Genomic DNA, 21,692 nt, shown 5'->3' with positions numbered 1-21,692 from the left:
AATATGTATGTCTTGGAGAGTGTGAAACCAAGTTTCTCCTGAGAGGCTAGGATTTTGAAGCTCCATCTCACATACTTTGGGCATGTGGCCAGGAGGAACTGGCCCTTGGAGAAGGATATCATGGTTAAAAGGGTAGAGGGACAGCATAAGGGAGCAAGACCTCAGATGAGATGGATTGACACAGTAACTGGGGTAATGGGGTTAGCTATGTTGGAGTCAGTGAAACTGGCTCAGAATAGGATAGGGTTTAGAGCTACTGTGCATAGGGTTGCTATGAGTTGTAGGAAACTTGATGGCATATAACAACAAAAACAACAACAGTCTCCCAAAAAAGAAAACCTAACAAAAAAAAATTAAAAAACAAAACATCAAACCAGTAAGCCTTCCAGTCACTTCTGAGTCCCTGCCTACTGATGAGCCCACTGAAGAGAAGATCTGCACTCCCACAGGGGTTTCAAGGCTGTGACCTTCAGAAGCTGCTGACTGCCAGACCTTTCTTCTAACATGCCACTGGGGGGTTTGAACTACCAACGTTTCAGTTAATAGGCATTTAATTGTTCCAGGCAGGGATTCCTAACTGATGCCAGAAAGGTAAGAAGTTTCCCAAGGTCATATAGCAAGTCTGTGACTTAAACGGGCTGCTAGCTAGGATGGGGGTGGGGTGAGGAGGAGGGAACTAAAGAGTGAAAACTGCTAGAAGCCTAACATATGGGATGGAGGTGTCTTACAAGCTCAATCAGACCCAAAATCTTGTTCCTCTACCTGTCCAAAAAGGGGAGCAGAGACTACATTTCCTCACATCTTCCAATGAGCTATCAGCAGTGCAGCGACTGCTGGGAGTTTTAATAGTAGGTAGGTGACCAATCCAGCTCCCTTTATCTAGACATAAACCGTCTTTTCTCTCCCAGAGTTGAGTGAGTCTGGATAATGGGCACCCCTCGGCCTCTACCCAGCTTCTTCCCTCTAGCCCTGCCCCCAGTGTCCCTCATACACAACCTCCCAGAATCAGCTCTTCCCAGTGTGAGGGATGAGTAGTGCAGCAGGCAGATCATTGCTCAGAGGAGGGTGGTGGTGAGTCACTGTGACAGTCTCCGCCACAGCCTGACCACTCTATTCCAAGCTGTGCTGGGAGACAGAGGGTAACAATGTCCTTTGGACTGGCCTCTTAAAAACAGAATCAGTGGCCTCTGGGGCCATGGAGTCCTGCATAGTCACGCTGGGTCACAATTCACCACTGGAATCTGACTTTCTTACTTGGTAACTGGAGAGAGTTTTCCCAGGCCATCTCAGCTGGGGCTTCCAAATCTTTCAGGGGTTGCAAAACTTTAGAATCTGATATAAGCCAAGGACACATGTATACACAGTGCTGCATACAATATCATGGGCTCAGGGAAGCCCTGAAAATAAGTTATGGGCTCCTGGGGAAGAATTCCTGGTCTACTAGCTGTATTTCTTGTTTACTTCTTAGAGAAACTCAAACAAATCTCTTCCAACTTTCTTCTACACACCTTGTATAAAGACAAAGCTTACTTGCTTTTTCTCTTTTTGTTCTCATTTATCTCCTAAATAGTAGTAGTCTGCTCCTTGTAAGATGGGCAGTGCTTCCATGGAAAAAAAGGGAAGCGAGACGTCCACAGGCTCCGTCTGCAGGAGGGTATAGCTCCTGAAGCTCCAGATGAATCAAGACCTGCTTGGGGTTGGTGAGCTTTACCTCTTGTAAGCCCCAGTTTGCTCCTAGAAATGAGTATCAGAAAGGTCTCGGCTTGTGAATTTGTCAGAAGTGGTCTAAAGAAAGTTATTGACATCTGGCAGAAAGTTGTAACCACATGGAGACATAGCAGAATGTGAACTGAGGTATCTGATAGAGGTTTGAGTTGTGCGTTTTATGTACTTCAACTGATCATGTTGCATTTTACTGGAGCCCTAGAATCTAGAGGCACCTCAGTAGAGGGCCTGGTGATCTCCGTCTGAAAGATCACACCATGAAAAAACGGTATGGTGTACAGTTCTACTTGATAACACATCAGGGTTCTTGAAATCCATTGGCTTGGTTTGCTAGGATTCTAAAAAACAGCTCCGTTAATCCCCACTGTTCTGTACTTCATATGTCAAAGGACTACTCATCCTCACATAACTTAGGTAAGATTGCTGAGGCCCCCCTAGTTTGCCTACAATGAGGCCAGACACAGACTTTGGTCCCTCCATGTGTCCATCCTATCTTCTAAATGACTGTTGTTGTTGTTGTTATGTGCCGTCGAGTCGTTTCTGACTCATAGCGACCCTATGCACAACAGCCCTAAACCCTGCTCTATCCTGCTCCAACCGCACCGCCTCTGACACACCCATTCCGATTACCCCAGTCACTGAATCAATCCATCTCATAGAGGGTCTTCCCCTCCTGCGCTGTCCCTCCACCCTCCCAAGCATGATGTCCCTCTCCAAAGACCCATCCCTCCTGGCAACATGTCCAAAGTATGTCAGACGAAGCCCCAGAATCCTTGCCTCCAAGGAGTAGTTTGGTTTAATCCTCTCCAAGATAAATCTGTTTGTTTTCCTGGCAGTCCAGGTACATTCAGTACCCTTCTCCAGCACCACAGCTCAAAAGCATCCACTCTCCTTCTGTCCTCCCTAGTCATTGTCCAACTCTCTGATGCATAACAAGCGATTGCAAATACCATGGCCTGTATCAGGCGCACCTTAGTCTCCAGAGAGACACTGTTGCTCCTGAGTACTTTAGAGAGGTCCCTAACAGCAGACTTTCCCATCGCGATACGCTTTTTGATTTCCTGACTGCTGGTACCAAGAGTGTTGACTGTGGAGCCGAGCAAACTGAAGCTGTGAACACTCTCAATCTCTTCGTCATCCATCCTGACGCTGCCAATTAGTCCAGTGGCAAGAATCTTTGTCTTCTTGACATTGAGCCTTAGTCCATACTGAAGGGTGCAGTCCTTGACCCTTCGCAGCAAGTGCATGAGGTCCTCCTCAGTTTCAGCAAGCAGGGTTGTGTCATCTGCATAACGCAGATTGTTAATAGATCTTCCACCAATCCTGATGCCACAATTCTCCTCATAGAGCCCAGCTTCTCGGATAATCTGCTCTGCATACATGTTGAAAAGGTATGGAGACAGGATGCATCCCTGGCGTACACCCTTCCCAATTTTGAACCATGCAGTGTTGCCCTGCTCTGTTCTGACTACCCTGTACTTGGATCAAGAGGCCTAAATGACTAGCAGAACCATTTTGTTTTCCCTGATCAATCAGAACAAATAGTTTTTATTTACTTTTTCATTTGAGTAAAAGTTTACACATCAGATTGATTTCTCATTAAATCACCTATGCAGATTTTGGTTTATACCATTAATTATTATTTATTCATGTAATTAATTAATTACAGTGTTAATTGATTTGGGATGAACATTCTTTTAAGAGGTACAGCAGTGATCTATTTGCTCTACGGAAGTAACTTAGAGTTGCTGTAATGACGGGACAACAGTGCCATAGGTGTGTCAAACACCATAATTGGCTACACATCATGGACAGTATTTGGTGGAGCTCCCAGATTGATTCAGGTCTGAAAGCTGGAGTGGAATCCACTTCCTAAACCACATGCCTCTGGAAAGTCTATGAACTTAGAGAACTGACAGTTATAGAAAAGCTTCAGGACTTGTGTTCATCTTTTATCTCTCTCTCTCTCTCTTGTATTTAAATGTCAATTGGGCTTGAAGGTCTAGTGTTACCACTTTGGAGGAACATTCTTCTAAGTTGTACAGCACTCTTCTGTCAGTTTGCTGTACTGAGGTTATCTGGGCTTGCTGTGAATCTGAACCTTACATTATTAGGGGTCAACTGCCATAACGGCTGCCCATGGTAGACAGTGTTTGGTGGAGCTCCCAGTTTAAGACTGGTTTGGAAGCAGGAGTGGCATCCACTCTCTAAACCACATGGAAACTCTATGAACCTGGAGAAATGACAATAGTTATAGAAAGGCTTCATTCAGGCCTTTGATTCATAGGGTTGCTATGAGTCTTGACTCGACAGCAATCTATCCCTTATTTTACAACAATCTATCCCTTATTTTACATTGCCTTTTCCTTCATCCAATTTACTTACTTTTTACTCCCCTCTCCCTTCCTTCTAATCCCTGCCAACCCTCCAAACATATTCTATTTATGTGCAAACCTTTTCTTAACTTTTCCTAACAATGAACTTATAGTTGTCCTTTTTTGACTGACTTCAATTACTCAGCATCATTTCCTATCGATTCATCTATGGGAAGCCAATACTAAATATTTGTAATAAACAGAATGCTATTTCAGGGTGGAATTTACCCTGGAGCACTAAGGCAATCCTTAAGGGTTTACCAGATTCTTGCATTGTATTTGCTGACCCTTCCCTCCTGAGTCAAGGGAAGGTTTTCAATAGAAAGAGCTCGGCTTCATTTGCACTGAATTCTCTTCATGATTTACTTCCAATAAAGACACAGGAAAGCTGGAATCAGAGCCCTTCAGTCATGAAGCTGCTGGCCCCGTCTTTTACACTTTCTGTTTTATCTCATTTCTGGCTGGCTGTCTCACTATTAATAATTATAAAAATACTTTACCCTCAGTATGCAACATTCATCTGTGTTGTTCAGTATTTCACAAATTCTTTATCATTCTCAAGGGATGAAAAGTACTTTTTTGTGTGATTGTACCATAGTTTCCTCAGCCATTTGTCTGTTGATGGATATTTGAGTAGTTTCTATTTTTTCACTATTTCAATGTTTCTTTGAGAACAAATTCTCTTGATGACTAAATTTTGATTGAGATTTTCTCCCTTCTCCAGACCCCTTAACTCATCCTCACCTTCAGTTTAAGCTATCATATTGCCCCTTTCTTAAGGGTCTCCCCTAAGAATAGGCTGATATTCTTGGATCTATTATCCAATTACACTAGCCTTTTCAAAAGGTCAGTCCATTAATACATTAAAACACTGAGATCCTAGAATAAATTATAATAAATACACTCGCTCTTCACTTATCAACATGGCTAGGTGCCAACGATGAGGTAATTATGCAAAAATGACGATGACCATACAAAATCACCCAATGGAGGACAGTTCTGTCAAGCTCCTGAGAGTCACCACTCAGTCAAGTTGACACATAACAGTAACCATTACTGCCAACGCTCCTCTCACTTTCCACCCACCCCCAGTGTTCATCACTGCCAGATGTATGCTGTTAATGTGCAAAATAACCAGAGCCATAAATGTAAAATGCCAGATATCAAGATTGTTGGTAAGTGAGGAGAATATGTAGAGTGTTTTTCCACTACTTCAAAAATTCCTTCAAATTTTTTGTTGATAGGTGCTGTCTGGTTCAGTATGACTCATAGTGACAGATCTGAACTCTGTCCTATCTTGTGCCATCCTTATTATCTCTGACATATTAGAGCCCATTCCTTCAGTCACCGTGTCAATCCATCTCATTAAGAGTCTTCCTCACTTACAATGTGAATGAAGAATAGTGTTAAACACAATTGTGTAGTGTCACACACACACATATATATTAACTTTTTAAGCAAACTAATGTAAAACTATTTTTTCCTTTTTATAATTTCTTTTTCCCCATTTTCTTTTTTTAAAATTTATTATTAAATTTAATGAAAATTTACAGAGCCTTTGGGTTTCCATTCATTCATTGTTGCACAAAACCATTATTTTAAAAAGAAACAAAAGAGTCTTCCTCGCTTTCTCTGACTCTTCACCTTTCCAAGGAATGTTGTGTTGTTGTTGTTAGATGTCACTGAGTCAAGTAAGACTCATACTGATCCTTTGAGCAATGGATGTGAACTGTCACCCATCTGTGAAAACCCCATCATCTCTGACACACTTGAGCCCATCGCTCCAGTCACTATGTCAATTCATCTTGGTGAAAGTCTTTCTCTGTTTTGCTGACCCTCAATCTTCCCAAGAATGATTACCTTTTCAAAGAATAGCCTCTCCTAGAAACATTTTCAAAGAATGTGAGAGGAATCTTCACCATCCTTGCCTACAAGGCAAGTCTCGCCTAACAACATGCCCAAAGTATGTGAGATGAAGCTTCTCCATTCTTGCTACTAAGAAGCATTTGGGCTGCACTTTTTTCACTGCTTGTTCTTTTGGCAGCCCTTGGGATGGATATGCATGAGACCTATAGCAGTCCATGGAATATTTTCTTCAACACTACAATTCAAAGGCATTGATTTTTCTTCTGTTATCCTTAATCTTTGTGCAGCTCTCAGATGCATAGCAAGTAAGTGAAAAAAAGACCATTACTTGGATCATGCCCATTTAAGTTATTAAACTTACATCATTGCTCTTTAAACACTTTGGGGAGGTCCATGACAGCAGATTTTCCCAATACAATATGTCTTTTGATTTCTTTACTGCTGGTACCAACGATGCTGATTGTGGACCCAAATAAAATGAAATAACTAACAACTTCAATCTTTTCTCCAACTTTCATAATGTTGCCCATTGGCCCAGTGGGTAAGGATTTTTGTCTTCTTGATGTAAACCAAATGGAAGGCTGTAGTCTATCATTGCAGCAAGTGCTTCAAATTCTTTTCACTGTCAGCAAGCAAGATTGTGTCATCTGCATGACACAGGTTGTTGATGAGTTTTCCTCTGATCCTGATGTCATGTTCTTTATAATGTCCCGTTTCTCCAACTACATTCAGACTGAATAGGTACAAAGAATACAGGCCTAATAGAGAAAGAATATAGCCCTAATGAACATCTTTCTTGATTTTTAGACCATCCAGTAGTCCCTTGATCTGATTGAACAACAGTTTCTTTGCCAAGTATAGGATTTGTATGAACACAATTAAGAGTTCTGGGATTCCCATTCTTCTCAATGTCTGCCATAGTTTGTTACTGGTCCACTCAGTCAAATGCCTTTGCATAATCAATAAAACATAAACAGACATTCTGGTATTTTCTTCTTCCAGCCAAGACACATCTGGCATCAGCAATGCTATTCTTGGTGCCAGGGCCTCTTCTGAACCCAGCTTTCCTTCAAAAAGTCTCTCCTACTCAAGTCCAGAATTGTTTTTTTTTATTTGACAGTGGTAGTTTGGTTTGACTGATACAATTTTCTGCACTTAGCATGGAATGAAACATAAGTAAATATAAACTTTCATTAAAATTGTTCTCCAATATATCAATTACACTGGAACAAATTTACATTTTCAAAGTAAGCATTACAGTAGACCTGACCATAGATGTCTGGCAGGTCCAGATCAAGAGAGCAAACAAACCTAGAATATTCTGTATCTTAGAATTCACCAGCTAGTGTCCCAAACACACGATGTTATAAAATTGTAGTTAATATATAGGCAAGGAAACATTCTATGATATTTCTTGTAAACATAGAGATGATTGGTTAGTAGTTGGGTAATGTTTGCAAAAATCAATGATATTTCAATCAACTTTGCATTCTTATTCGTATCTTAAAGTTTTTCTTTATTGAGTTGCCTTCTAGAACAGACCTCAGATATTTTACATTGTAGACTCTCCAGGTGAGAAAGGACTTTGAAAATGTCTCACTTTATATGTTCTCCTAAGGACAACCAACCATTTGGAACCAAAAAGGAAGCATTTTGGTTAAAGTTCAGAAGGTAGGTAGGGGTAGCACACGAAAGCAAAAATGGAAATGTGAATCCCAGGGTGAAGTGGGAAGAGCGCTGCTACAATGTGGGGGTTGCAACTGTCACAAAATAAAATGTGGATAAACTGCTGAATTTGAAACTAATGTGCTCTGTAAATAAAAATGGCTAGTGAGGAAAAAACCCAAAATCCAACTAGACAAACCCTCGTTAAAATAAACTATATTGTGGATGGTACTTTAGGGTAGAACCTGTTGCTGTTGTTAGCTGTCATCAAATGGCTGTAACTCATAGCAATCTTGTGTGCTACAGAAAGAAACCTTTCCCTGCCTGTGCTAGCTCACACTCTCTCTTGTGCTTAAGCGTGCTGTGGTAACCATTGTGCCAATCCATCCTGTTGAAGATTTTCCACTTTTTCTCTGACCCTCTACATTACCAGGAAAAATGTCTTTCTCCTGCAACCATCCCCTCTTGACAATGTGGTGAGAGCATGTGGTACAAATCCTCATTTCTAATGCACATCTTGACTGTACTTCCTCAAAGACTGATTTGTTTGTTCTTTCGGTAGACCTTGGTATAGTCAATATTCTTTACAGACACCTCTATCCAAAAGCATCAGTTCTTCTTCAGTCTTCCTTCACTGTCCAATTTTTACATGTATATAAAGGATTTGAAAATACCATGGTTTAAGTCAGGTGCATGTTCATTGTCAAAGTGACATCCTTGCTCTTTAACACTTTAGAGATGGGTCTTTGGGAGAATATGGCCCATTGAAATACGTCTTTTAATATTTTTAACTGCTTCTCCTATAAATATGGATACAAGTAAAATAAAATCTTTGACAATTCAATATTTTTCTTTGTTTTTCATATGCTGTTTGCTAGTCTAGTTATGAGGATTTTTGTTTTCTTTGTTTAAGGTGTAATCTGTACTGAAAGCTATAGTTTTTATGCTTCATCAGTCAATCCTTCAAGCCCTCTTCATTTTCAGTAAGCAAGATTGCATCATCTGCACACTACATGTTGTTAATAAGTCTTCTTCCAGTCCCAATGTCATATTATCCTTCATCTAATTCCGTTTCCAAGATCACTTGCTCAGCATACGTATTGAATAGCTGTGCTGAAAGGAGACAACGCTGATACATCCTTATCTTGATCTTAAATCATGTAATACCTCTTTGTTTTGTTCAAACCACTACTTCTTGGTCTGTGTATAGGTTCCACATAAGCATACTGAAGTGTTCTGAAATTTTCATTCTTTGCAATGTTGTTGTTGTTAAGTGTCATTGACCCTATGAACAAAAGACCTGAACCCTGTTATTTAACTATCTATGTTTAACTATGTTTCTCTATGTTCATAGAGTTTCCAGAGCAATGTTTTTAAGGAAGTGGATCCCTCTCCTGTTTCCAAGACTGTCTTAATCTGGGAGTTCCACCCAACACTGTCCACCATGGGTAACCATTATGGCATTTGACACACCAGTGGCACAGTGTTCTGCATTACAGCAATCCCAAGTCACTTCAGTACAGCAAACTGACAGACCAGTGCTATACTATTTAAAAGAATGTTCGTCTCAAATGCAATTAACACCAACTGACTTCTAAATGCAAAGGTCCACCCGTCAAGTCCTGATTGAGTTAAAACAAGAGGCTTCTAGGCCATAGTTCACTGTTGGCTAAATCCAGCAAATCCAATCTACTCACAAAGGATTGTGAATAAAATAAAAAACAATCAAACAGTACTCACTCAACCCTCAACCAAAACAAGAGAACCCACCTTCCAGAATCCAACCATTACACACACATGAGCCTCCAAACTGGAGATTTAGTCAGGGTCCAACTGACTTTTAAGTACAAAGGCCCACCCATCAGGTCCTGGTTGACTCTAAACAAGAAGCTTCCAGTCCACAGCTCATGTTATTATGATCCACACAATTGAATGTCTTTACTGTCAATAGAACACAAATAAACATTTTTTTTCTGGTATTCTCTGCTTTCAGCCAAGATCCATCTGATGTTAGCAATGATATACTTTCTTTTACTTCCTCTTCTGAATCCATTTTGGATTTCTGGAAGTTCTATGTTGATATACTGCCCCAGCAGTTTTTTAATTATCCTCATCAATATCTTATTTGCATGTCAGATTGTTCTATACTTTCTGCTTAATGTTGGAACATCTTTCCAACCATTTTTGGAAGGGATACCATAGGAGTGTCTTCCACTTAATTGGCCAGTTAGCAGTCTTCCAAAATTCTTGATATGGACAAGGGAGCATGCCTAGGTGAAAAACCTCAGTTGACATTCCATCAATTTCTGAAGCCTTGTTTATCACCAATATGACCTGGACTTCTTTCATTGCCGTTGGTTTAGGATCAGATGCTACTTCCTGAAACGGCTGAGCATCAGCAATTTTTTTTGACAAAACGTTTTTGTATTCTTTCCATTGTCTTTTCACGCTTCCTGAATTATTCAATACTTTGCCCATAGAATCCTGAATTACTTCATTTTGAGGCTTGGATTCTTTAATTGTTTCAGCTTGAGAAATGTTGACTGTGTTCTTTTGGTTTTTGAACTCCAAGTCTTTTCACATTTCTTTATATTTCTTTGTTTGCCTTCTCTAGACACTCTTTGATCAAGAGGTGCATCTGATTCAGGCATGGTCTTTCCAGTTACTTGCTGTGCACCTAAGAGCTAGACTATGAATAAGGATAACAGAAGAGGAATGAATGCCTTTAAGCTGTGGTTTTAGAGAAGACCACCAAACATCCCATGGACTGCCAAAAGATCAAGCAAATATGTTTTGAAGAGGGTGCAGACAGAGTGCTCTTTGAATGCAAAGATGAAGAGGCTTCATTTCACATACTTCAGCATGTTTCTAGGAAGGACTAGTCCTTGGAGAGGGGCATGGTGCTCGGGAAGGTGGAGGGCTGGCAAAGGAAAGAAAGGCCCTCGAAGGTGGATTGACATGACTTCCGCAATGGGCTTTAATGTATCAGCAAGTATGAGGATGGTGTAGGATAGGACAGAATACAGATCTGTTGTTTACAGGGTTGCTATGTGTCATATTTGACTTGATGGCATCAGACAACAAATCTTCAAAACTTTTGTTCAGCTTTTTAATGTAATTTCTTCTATTCACTTGAGCTTCTTTTTTTAATTTTTTTCCCCCTTGTTGTGTACCATCAAGTCAGATTCAGCTGTCATGGGAGGAGATTGCCCCTCCTTCTCTGGTAGAGCATCTGGTGGATTCGAACCATGTGCCTTCAGGATTGCAGTGCAGTTTCTTACCACTAGGCCACCAGAGTTCCCCTCACTTTAGCTTCTTTATGGAGTCAATTTTGTTCTTTTATTTCTTTCCTGTGTTTTTGACCTTTTGCTTTTGGGCTTGGTGTCTTCCCCCACCCCCAAGAAATTTTATCAAACACTTTATTTTTAATGAAGAGAATAATTTCAGTTTGTGTTTTGATGTTTTGTTGTATTTGTTTTTTACTAACTAGGCAACTTATATACTCAGTGTTGTATTATATACCTCAGGTGGCAAACAAGGGTATAATGTCTTTTATGTCCTCCCATAAACCATCTAGTCGTCCCTCAAGAGTGTTCAAATAATCTATTCTTGATATCATTTTTAAATTCAGGTGATTTATACTCAAGGTCATACTTTGAGTTTTATTTTTCTCTTCAAGTAGAACTTGAATATGAAAAATTAATGTTCTATTCCAGAGATGACCAATTAATGCTTATATTGAGCTTCTCCATCCTCTCTTTCCACAGATACAGTAATTTTAATTCATGTGTATTACATCCATCAGCACCCACATACACAGTTGCCATTAATGTTTGGGTTTTGGTTTTATTAAAAAATGTGTTTGCTTTTTTTTTATTAAATAAACCTTTATTGAAAAAAATTTCCTTATATACCACTTAACAAATTTACTTTTTATTTTGTTTGTAGACTAGTCCATGAAAAATAAAAATGTTAAGAGTTCAGACAAAAAAAATGTGTTTGCAATGAATAATTTGTTAATAGTACAGATTCTTTTATGCAATCTCCAAGTGTGTTTCTATCTTATCACCAATCCTTCTTTGAATGCCATTTTTTGTATTCCAATCATTAGTTATGCATCTTGATTGCTTATTTGATCAATTTCAGGCTCCAGAAGGTGGAAGAAATGCAATTTCTTCAACTTTGGTTTTCGTTGTTTGTGTGTAAAATTATGGTCTCACTCACTGATCTGTCTTGTAGTGGAAGAATGCTGTCCTTTCACTGACAGCATTGTACTTTAGGCTAGATCTTGAAATGCTCGTTTTAATGATGAATGTGATGCCATTCCTCTTTGGTTTGGAATTGTTATAGCAGGCCATAGGGGTGCCTGATTCAGAGTGGCCAGTACCAGTCTATTCAGCTCACCAATGGCTATGACATTAATTTTTAAATGTCTTTTTTCATTTTTTACAACTTCTTTTTTCCCTAGATTCATAAAATCTAGGAATGTTTCAATTAGCTGATGTTTGTAGCTGTTTCTCTTCATTTTGAATGGTACTGCAACAGCAGGTGAAGGTCCTTCATTGGCTGAAAGCTTTATTCCATCCACATCATTAAGATAGACTCTGCTTCAAGGAGGCAGCTTTTCCAAAGTCATATTTTGAGTACCTTCCAAACTAAGGGTTTCACCTTCTGGCATTATACCAGACAACATTCTGTTGCTATTCACAAGTTTTCAAAAGCTCACTATTTCAGAAACCAATGGTTAGTTGTGCTTCCTGGTCTGAAATGGTGGCTCTGCTGTTACATGAAATACCAGTAGCATAGATTCCAGTTTCATAGCAACACGCAAGCCACCACTGTACTGACAGATAATGGTGGGGCAGGCCCTGGGCTGGACTAAAATCTAAAACTTCTATTCTTTTGCTTCAAGAGTCCTGGTGGCAGAATGATTCGCTTCCTGCTAAAAGGATGGCAGTTCCAAGCCACACAGCAATCTAAGAAAGAAGACATGATGACCTACTCCTGGAGAGTTTATCAAATAAAATCTGTTGCCATAGAATTGATTCTAACTCATAGTGACTCTATAGAAAATGCATTATATTTCCCCAATGTGTTTCCAGGGCAGTAAATCTTTATGGAAGAAGATTGTCCATTTTCCTAGAAATGTTACAACCTAGAAAACCTTATGGGGCAGTTCTATTCTGTCACAGGGGTTTGCTATGAGTTGGAATTGGCTCAAGGGCACCCAGCAATACACTTAGCTCAGGTGCAATCAGGTACTTGGGATATCCTTGGCTGCATTCAATCTGAATGAATTATAAATCTGAAAGGACAGTGGAGTGAGGGCCGGGTAGGCAGGAGAGCTTGCTTGGTGGCCTTTGGAATTATACCAGTTGGACAATGACTGCTTCTCTTTCTTGAATTGACTACTAACAATTCCCTTTACTCTCAGGAACAGCCTCCAGCTGTGTCCTAAATCACAGAGGAGATCAAAGCACTTTTGTGCTCAGGAAAGACTGAATTAAACCCATTCAAATTGTTCTGTTGGATTGGTTTTCCCTGTATCATGGTGAATGATGTGGATTATAAATGGTCAGGTTACACAGTCTAAAATGTGACTCCTCTGGGAGTTTTTATTCTATCTAAGATACAGACAAGCACAGCAGGAAAACTTAAGAATATCTCAGGATCTTCACTAGAGGAAATTAACTGGCTCGTATAGAGTCACCACGGGGACCAAAAGATGGAACTATTTGTAGATGCCAATACCTACAGTCTCAGGTAACAGAAAACTCAAACTTGTAGCCATTTGGTCAGACCCAATTCCTGGTGATCATCCATCATCTTTCTGAGGCTGTAAGTCACACTAGGAGGAGACTGTCCATCTTTCTCTCAAGCAGATGTGCAGCCTTTGGGATAGTAGTGAAACTCCATACTATTTATGCTACCAGAGCTCGCTAACAGATAAGAAAGGGAGCTTCTATTTTATGAAAACAAGTTATTTACCAGGTTGCCTTATAAATAAATAAGAAGTGGTTAATGGTATTCTCTGTTTAGAACTGAAGAAAGGGAGGCCTTAATGCTCTAAGCCATTTACTGAAAACCATACACAATCAACTGGACTCAGGTCTGTCTGACCCTTATGGAGTTTCTAAAGCTGCCAAGATTTCCATGCAGGTGATGGAGGTTGTTATAAAACTAGACTGAGACAAAATATGCCCAGCAAACCCATCAGAAGAGGTAGCATAATGAGGACGCGTGGAGGCCACCATCCCAGGATCTGATTCATTTGCTGTTGTTTTCTTTCTCCTACGTTAATTTCTTTCTACTCTCCTCTCTGAAAGTAAGGATTCAGTTGCTTTGGTTAATCATAATCATGCACAGAATGAAGGTTTAGCCAACCATGGCTAAATGCCTGGGTCAAGGAGCAACCCTTTTCTAATGAGTTAAGCTTGAGTTGAGTCTGAATAGACAAGTGACTACTATCGATTCTCTTCGAGGCAAATTCTAAGACAAGTATGTGAGAACCAGCTAATTATTTAGAAGGTTCAGGGGAAACTGGTAGGAGAGTGCATTAGTGACCTCATATTCAATTCTTAAGGGAAAGGATCCTAAAGCAGAAAGATGTAGACAAGGAGAGCTGGCCATGCACTGTAGTCCACAAAAAATGTCACAGGGTTTGGGTGGGGCACTGATGTCAGGGTTGCAGGGTCAAATGACCAAAAACTTAGCCATAAGCTATAAAGAGCTACGTCTGATCATGAATTAATTGAGGGAGTGGCACACACTAAATTTCTCTACAGACTATGGTCTCTAACCCTTACACAGGATCACACCCTCTTTCCAACATACTTTGTCATGATTATTTCACACTCACTCATTGTCACTGAGTTAGAATTCATTCAGACCCTCCAGTGGGTTTTCAGAGACTTATAAATAACACAGGAGTAGATTGCCTATGTTTCCCTCTTGGAGCAGCTGGTTTTCAACTGCTAGAGAGGCTCCGCCTTTGGGATAGCAGCACAACTCCCCAAGGAGCTCTCCCATGAGAGCTCATGACTATCTGTTGTTTGTTGTTAAGTGCCGTCGAGTTGTAGGCAACTCATAGGGACCGTATGAATGAAAGCCCTCAACACTTGTGTGATTTTTATCCTTCCTCCAGGTTCATAGGGTTTCCAGAGGCAAGCTATTTCAGAAGTGGATGCCATTCCTGCTTCCAAGCTTGTTTTAATCAGGGAGCTCCACCAACCACTGTCCACCATGTCTAACCATTAACGCATATGATACATCAGTGTCACAGTGTTCAGCTTCACAGCAACCACAAGTTACCTCTGTACGGCAAATGGACACACCAGGGCTATATGACCTAGAGAATGTTTGAATGAAAACAATGAAAAAGCAGGCCTGAGTGCCTCAGATTATCTAGTGCTGTTAAAATAGAAATGTGACAAATAGATGGAAGCTAGAAGTCCAAATTCACAATGATGCTCTAGAGCTTTCTCTTTGTTTCCTGGTTCTAAGAGCTTCCCAGGAATCTGAGTCCAAAGGATATACTCCACTCCTAGCTGGTTTTTTGGCTGTTCTTTTTTGCTGTTAATAAGGTCTCTGTCTCTAATCACTTCTCTCTCCTTTTGCCTCTTACAAGACAAGGGACAATGTAGGCCACTCCCAAGGGATGCTACAACAGATGAGAGCTATGACCTAATTAAGGGTGTAGGGTCTCACTCTAATCCCTGTACAACTGCTTGGCTGATCACATTTCAAATCACAACATGAAAAGTGATCACATCATTACACAACTGCCTCATTAACATCATAAACCAAAGACTAAACCCATTTTCTTCAAGCCAATTTTCTAGCCCAAGGTGACCCTCCATCAGGTGACTCAGTGGTACTCAACAACAACAACAGTTCTAAACTAAGGAATTGCAATAATATATAAAATTGTGTATTTTAAGTCAATACACAATTATAAAATTCACTGTGAAAACATCATTGACAAACTATTATTACAGCATAATTTTAAAAATGAACAACTAGAAGAATGCTCTCTAATATTTTTTACTTAAATTTTATATATGTGTAACAAAAATGAATTATAATCTGGGAAAATTCTCTCAACACCAAAAGAGACATGAGCTCTCTCAGAGATGAGGGAGGTCTGGTGGCCTAGTCCATAAGGAGCTGCACCGGTGACCCCCAAAATTGCACCTCTCTAGGGATTCAAATCCAACAGCAGTGCAATGGAAGAAAGATGGGAAATCTCCTTCCATGCAAATCACAGCCTCAGAGAAAACCCCCGGGAGAGTCAACTATGAGTTAATTCTGACTTGACAGCCATGAATTTCAGTTGGAGTATCATAAAATGAACGAAAATCTGAAAAAGATTCTCTAAGCACTGACCTGAATAGCTGGCACATCTACTGTCATAGCAGTTTTATATAATCAGAGATACTGTAAAAATATTTTCTCCTCAAAATTCAGGAAGACTTTTAAAAAATTCTCTGCACCCCAAAACTTGTTAATGTAAGGTCAATACTAATAGCACAGTTTTTGATCAATTTAGGTTTTTTTCTTTCATTTTGAGAAATAATTCCATCCCAGCATTATAATTTGAAACTAGGATATTTTCTGAATTCTTTTGTTACACTTTCAGAGTGCTCTTTTTGAGATTTTATATGAGTTTTTTTTAAAGCTTTTAAAAGGTAATACAATGTGCACCTTAAGTTCAGAACTCTTTAGTATTTAAAAATGTAGAACTAGGTTCATTGAAATAAAATAAATAAATACATTAAAAAAAAAGAGTAAAAAAATGTAGAATTAGGTAAACTGCTGTTAAGAAATTAGACTTAGACCAAGTGCCAATGGTAATGAAGGAAGAAGTTCAAATAGCAGTGAAGGCTTTAGCAAAAACTAAGGCCTCAGGAAATGATGGGATACCAATTGAAATGTTTAGACAGATGCAGCCCTGGATATGCTTACCAGTCTATGCCAGAAAAATGGAAGGAAAGCTACGTGGCCAACTGGTTGGTAGAGATCCATATTTGTTCCCATTCCCCAGAAAGGAGAGCCAACAGAATTTGGAAATTATCTGACAATATCATTAATATCACATGCCATCAAAATATTGTTGAAGAGCACCCAAAAGACAGAAGCTCAAGCTGGATTTAAAAGAGATCATGGCATCAGGAATATCAATGCTGATGTCAGATGAATCTGGTCTAAAAGCAGAGAATACAAGAACAGTGCCTACTTGTGCTTTATTGCCTAAGCAAGGACATTTGACTATGTGGATCATAACAAATTATGTCTAACACTGAGAACAACTGAATCACAAAACACTTAATTATGTTTATGAGAAACCTATACCAAGACCAAGAGGTTATATTATTCAAATAGATCAAGGGAACACTGTATAAAGTTAAGAAAGGTGTGCATCAAGGTTGTATCCTTTCCCCATGCCTTTAACATCTGTATGTTGAACAAATCATTCAAGAAGCTGGACTCTTGAAGAATAATGTAGCATCAGAAAAATCCTCTATAAGGACTTGAAGCACTTTCTGCAGATCAAGGAATCAACCTTCAATATGGATTGCAGCTCAACATCAAGAAAACAAAAATCCTCACTACAAAACTGGTAAGTAACATTATGATAGATGGAGAAGAGATAGAAATTGTCAATTATATCATCTTTCTTGGATTCACAATCAACACCCTTAGAACCAGCAGTCAGGAGATCAGGACACATAGTGCAATGTGAAAGTCTGCAGTCAGGGAAGGATGTGGATGTACAGGGGGAAGAGGGGATTAATCATTGGATTGTATAATTTGATGGGTGAGGGGTGAGGGAAATTTAAAGAATTTGTTCAAATTTGTATTAGAATTTTGTAAATAAACTAGTAAGAAAGTCTGCAGTCAGGAACCTCTCTAAATTATTGAAGAGTAATGATGTCAGTTTGAAGACTAAGGTGCACCTGATTCAGGCCATAGTCTTTTCAATCATTTGCTCTGCATCTGAGAGCTGGATAATCTATAGAGTTACAGAAGATGAACTGATGTCTTTGAGCCGTGTAATTAGAGTTCTGAAAATTCCATGGGCTGCCAAAAGAATAAAACGATATGTCTTCAGAAAAGTGCCATCAGAATGCCCCTTGGAGGCAAAGATGATAAAGCTTTGTGTCACATATTTTGGACATGTTGTTAGAAGAGGCTATTTCCTGGAAAGGGACATCATTCTTAGAAAGGCTGAGGATAAGTAAAAGAGGAAGACCCTTAACAAAATGGATAGACACAATGAGTGCAGCAATGGGCTCAAGCGTGTCAGGAATTATGAAGATGGGTCAGAATAGAACCGGGTTCAGATCTGTTGTTCATAGGGTCGCTACGAGTCATACTTGACTCGATGGCACCTAACAAAGACAACAACAGTAAATAATAATTTAAAATGCTATTTTTTTCCTTGACATTACATTTTTCAATTAGTGTATTTCCTCATGTATCGTTAAGAGTTTTTAATTTTAACTTAGATAATAAAACTTGAATAAAAAATTCATGTTAATAGTAGTTCACTTTGAAAAGTTTCAGTAATTTTTTAAAAAAAAATTGTAAATTTTCCAAAATTCATTTGCTGCGTACTTATTTACTGGTCAACTCAACTCATTGCTGTCCAGTCAGAACTGACTTACAGATCACCCTCCACTGGATTCTTGTTGCTGTAGATCGCACGGGAGCAGATTGCCCGTGTTTCTCCTGCGGTCACTAGTGGTTTCAAACTGCCAGACAGGTTCAGCTTTTGTCTTAGCAGTCCCTTCCTAGGGACTAGGCCACCAGATTCCAAGCCCATAGAGCACAGAGATTTTTTGCATTCTGGTGGTAAGGGGTTGTGCTGTCAACCTGAAGGCATGCAGGTCAAATCCATCAACCACTCTGAGTGGAAATGATGAGCAATCTCCTCTCATGTGATTTACTGCCTCTGAAAACTCACTGGGGAATCAGTTATGAGTTGGTTCGGACTTGACAGCACATAAAAACAACAGGAAGGTTTCTAACATGGCGTCATCTTGTTGAGCAATCCAATACAATTTCCTTAGTTTCTGAAAATTTGGTAGAAATCATCTGAATATGAAATGTTCAAACAAATAGTTCACAACACTCTCCTAAAATTTCTTGTAGTCAGTATTCTTTAGTCTATCTTTAATAACTAATTGTGGGATGAACTCCTAATTAAAGTGTGAGGGGGGGACATTTTTACCAGTTTTCCTTATAAACCTAGTCACTTTCACCATGCTCTACAATGGTTAATGTCTGCTAGTCAGAGTGAACTAAGTCAGCATCTTCAAAACTGTCACTTTGCCCTATAATCTGTCAGTTGATTTCACTACAATTTCTGAGAAAATCAACAGATTTTATCATGTTATAAGCATTATCCATGATTAAAGTCTACTGTAATTGAGTGCGTATTCTCACATTTGATACACAAAGATTTTACATACAGACCTGTATGTCTTTCTTTTAATTACTTTATTCTCAATGTCAACAAATGTATCTTACCCTCTTGTTGGAATGAGTGTTAATTCCTAGAATTGATTGACCCATTCTTCTGGCAGTTCGATACACTTTCAAAGAAAATAACCCTCCTTCTCATGTTATCAACTCTCCTCTCTTGTTCAGACATTTTACACTTAGGGATCTACTATATTTTGTAAAATAACAATGTGCATCTGATGGGAATGAACATCAAAGTGCCAGGTGAGAGTAATGCTATTTGTGGATGGTCAATCTTTTCCCATGAGATTTACAGCCTCTGAAACCCACTCGAGGGAGGGTGAGCTATGATTTAATACTGACTCACAGTAATGAGCTGTTGCATTCATAAGGACAATGAGTTTATCTCTTTCACTGCACAATAACATCTCTTAACTAAGGACTGTCATATATTAGTTGCAGAATAGATCATCTGGGACACTGGGCTGTACAAGGAGAAATGTGGCATCAGGATTAGTAGAAGATTTAACAACCTGCGTTATGCAGATGACCCAACCCTGCTTGCTGAAACTGAGGAGGACCTGAAGCGCTTCCTGCAGAGGGTCAAGGACTGCAGCCTCCAGTATGGATTGAAGCTCAACATCAAGAAAACAAAGATTTTCACTACTTGGCCAATGGGCAGCAACAGTATGGATGGTGAAGAGATTGAGAGAGTTAACAGTTTTAGTTTGCTTGGCTCCACAGTCAACACTCTTGGTTCTAGCAGCCAGGAAATCAAGAGATGAATTGCATTGGGAAAGTCAGCTGTCAGAGACCTCTCCAGATTACTGAAGAGCAACGATGTCAGTCTGTAGACTAAGGTGTGCCTGATCTGGGCTATAGTCTTTGCAATTGCGTGCTATACATCAGAGAGCTGGACAGTGACTAGGGATGATAGAAAGAGAATTGATGCCTTCGAGCAGTGGTGCTGGAGAAGAGTGTTTAATATACCATGGACTGCAAGAAGAACAAACATGTTTGTCCTCGAGAGGGTAAAGCCTGGCTGCTCCTTGTAGTCAGGGATTCTTAGGCTTCATCTGACATACTTTGGGCATGTTTCAAGGAGGGACCAGTGCTTGGAGAGGGACGTCATGCTTGGGAGAGGAGAGGGACAGCGCAGGAGAGGAAGACCCTAGATGAGATGGATCGAATCAGTGACTGGGGTAGTAGGAGTAGTGTGTCGGAGACAATGAGGTTGGCACAGGATAGAGCAGGGTTTAGGGCTCTTGTACCTAGAGTCGCTATGAGTCACAAGTGGCTCGATGGCACATAACAACTACAACATACCACAAAACATTTTTAATTACATGAAAGAATGGAAAGCATTGCTCTTAAATATCTCTTTTCCTATTACTTTGTTCATCTGTAGTTGATTTCTAAAAATAATTCGCAATTCTCTGTTTCTTAGTTTGCTTTCAAGCAGTGCTGCTTACCTCCTGGGATAGTGGGCAGTGAAGCAAATGTTACCCAGGCAGAGTCACACCTGCAGTTGTGAAGCGATTTAAGTAGTCAGTATGCTATATAATAACACACACAGCTGACTTGGTTCATTATGGAATTAATAACAACATGCCTCTGAAAACAATGAACTTTGATAAATGTCAATAGTTATAGAAATACTTCAGGCCTTTAGTTCATAGGGTTACTACGAGTCGTTCTCAACTTGATGGCAATCAATAACAACAACAATGGGCTCTATGAGGAGAAATGGGGCATCAGGGTTGGAGGAAGACTCATCAACAACCTGTGTGATGCAGATGACACAACCCTGTTTGCCAAAACTGAGGAGGACCTGAGGTATTTGCCACAGAAGGTCAAGGATTACAACATTCAATATGGATTGAAGCTCAACATCAAGAAAACAAAGATTCTCACCTCTGGGCTGATCGGTAGCATCATGATAGATGGTGAAGAGATTGGGATTTCTAACAGCTTCAGTTTGTTTGAAATAAAAACCCAAATTGCATTGGGAAATCTATCTGCTGCCAGGGATCTCTCCAGAGTTCTGAAGAGCAATGAGGTCAGTTTGTAGACTAAGGTGAGCCTGATGCAGGTCATGGTCTTCACAATTACTTGCTATATACATCAGAGAGCTGGAAAATGACTAAGGATGATTGAAGAAGAATCGATGCCTTTGAGTTGTGGATTGAACATTTCATGAACTGCCAAGAGAACGAACAAGTTTGTCTTAAAGAGGGTGAACCAGGCTACTCCTTGAAGACAAAGCTTTTGAAACTCCGTCTAATATACTTTGGGCATTTTGCAAGGAGGGACCAGTCCTTGGAGCGGGACATCATGCTTGGAAGGGTAGAAGGACAGCACAAGAGAGAAAGACCCTGGAAGAGATGGATTGACTCAGTAAATACTGAGGGTATTTGTGTAATGGTGGTATGCGTGTCAGACAATGAGGTTGGCTTAAGGCAGAGCAGGGTCCAGACCTGTTGTATACAGGGTCATTATGTGTCACGAGCGACTCGATGGCATATGTTGTTGTTGTTATGTGCCGTCGAGTCGCCTGCGACTCATAGCGACCCTATGTACAACAGCCCTAAACTC

The 21,692-nt window shown here is 39.8% G+C and overlaps 1 protein-coding gene across 1 annotated transcript in view; it reads left to right on the top strand.

Moving 5' to 3' along the window:
- Positions 1-19,342: 19,342 nt before the first annotated feature.
- The window catches only part of ATP6V1G1 (ATPase, H+ transporting, lysosomal 13kDa, V1 subunit G1), an 8,787-nt gene continuing 6,437 nt past the window's right edge, over positions 19,343-21,692 (top strand). Inside the window, exon 1 of the mRNA XM_006890755.1 lies at positions 19,343-19,361. Coding sequence (XP_006890817.1) covers positions 19,343-19,361 — 19 coding nt within the window. The remainder of the gene's footprint in view (positions 19,362-21,692) is intronic.

Source organism: Elephantulus edwardii, unplaced genomic scaffold (genome assembly GCF_000299155.1).
Source record: "Elephantulus edwardii isolate Elephantulus edwardi_28Jun2011 unplaced genomic scaffold, EleEdw1.0 scaffold00092, whole genome shotgun sequence".
NCBI classification, from domain to species: Eukaryota; Metazoa; Chordata; class Mammalia; order Macroscelidea; family Macroscelididae; genus Elephantulus; species Elephantulus edwardii.
Note: the sequence above shows the minus strand (reverse complement) of the source record. Positions and strands in the feature narration are given on the sequence as shown.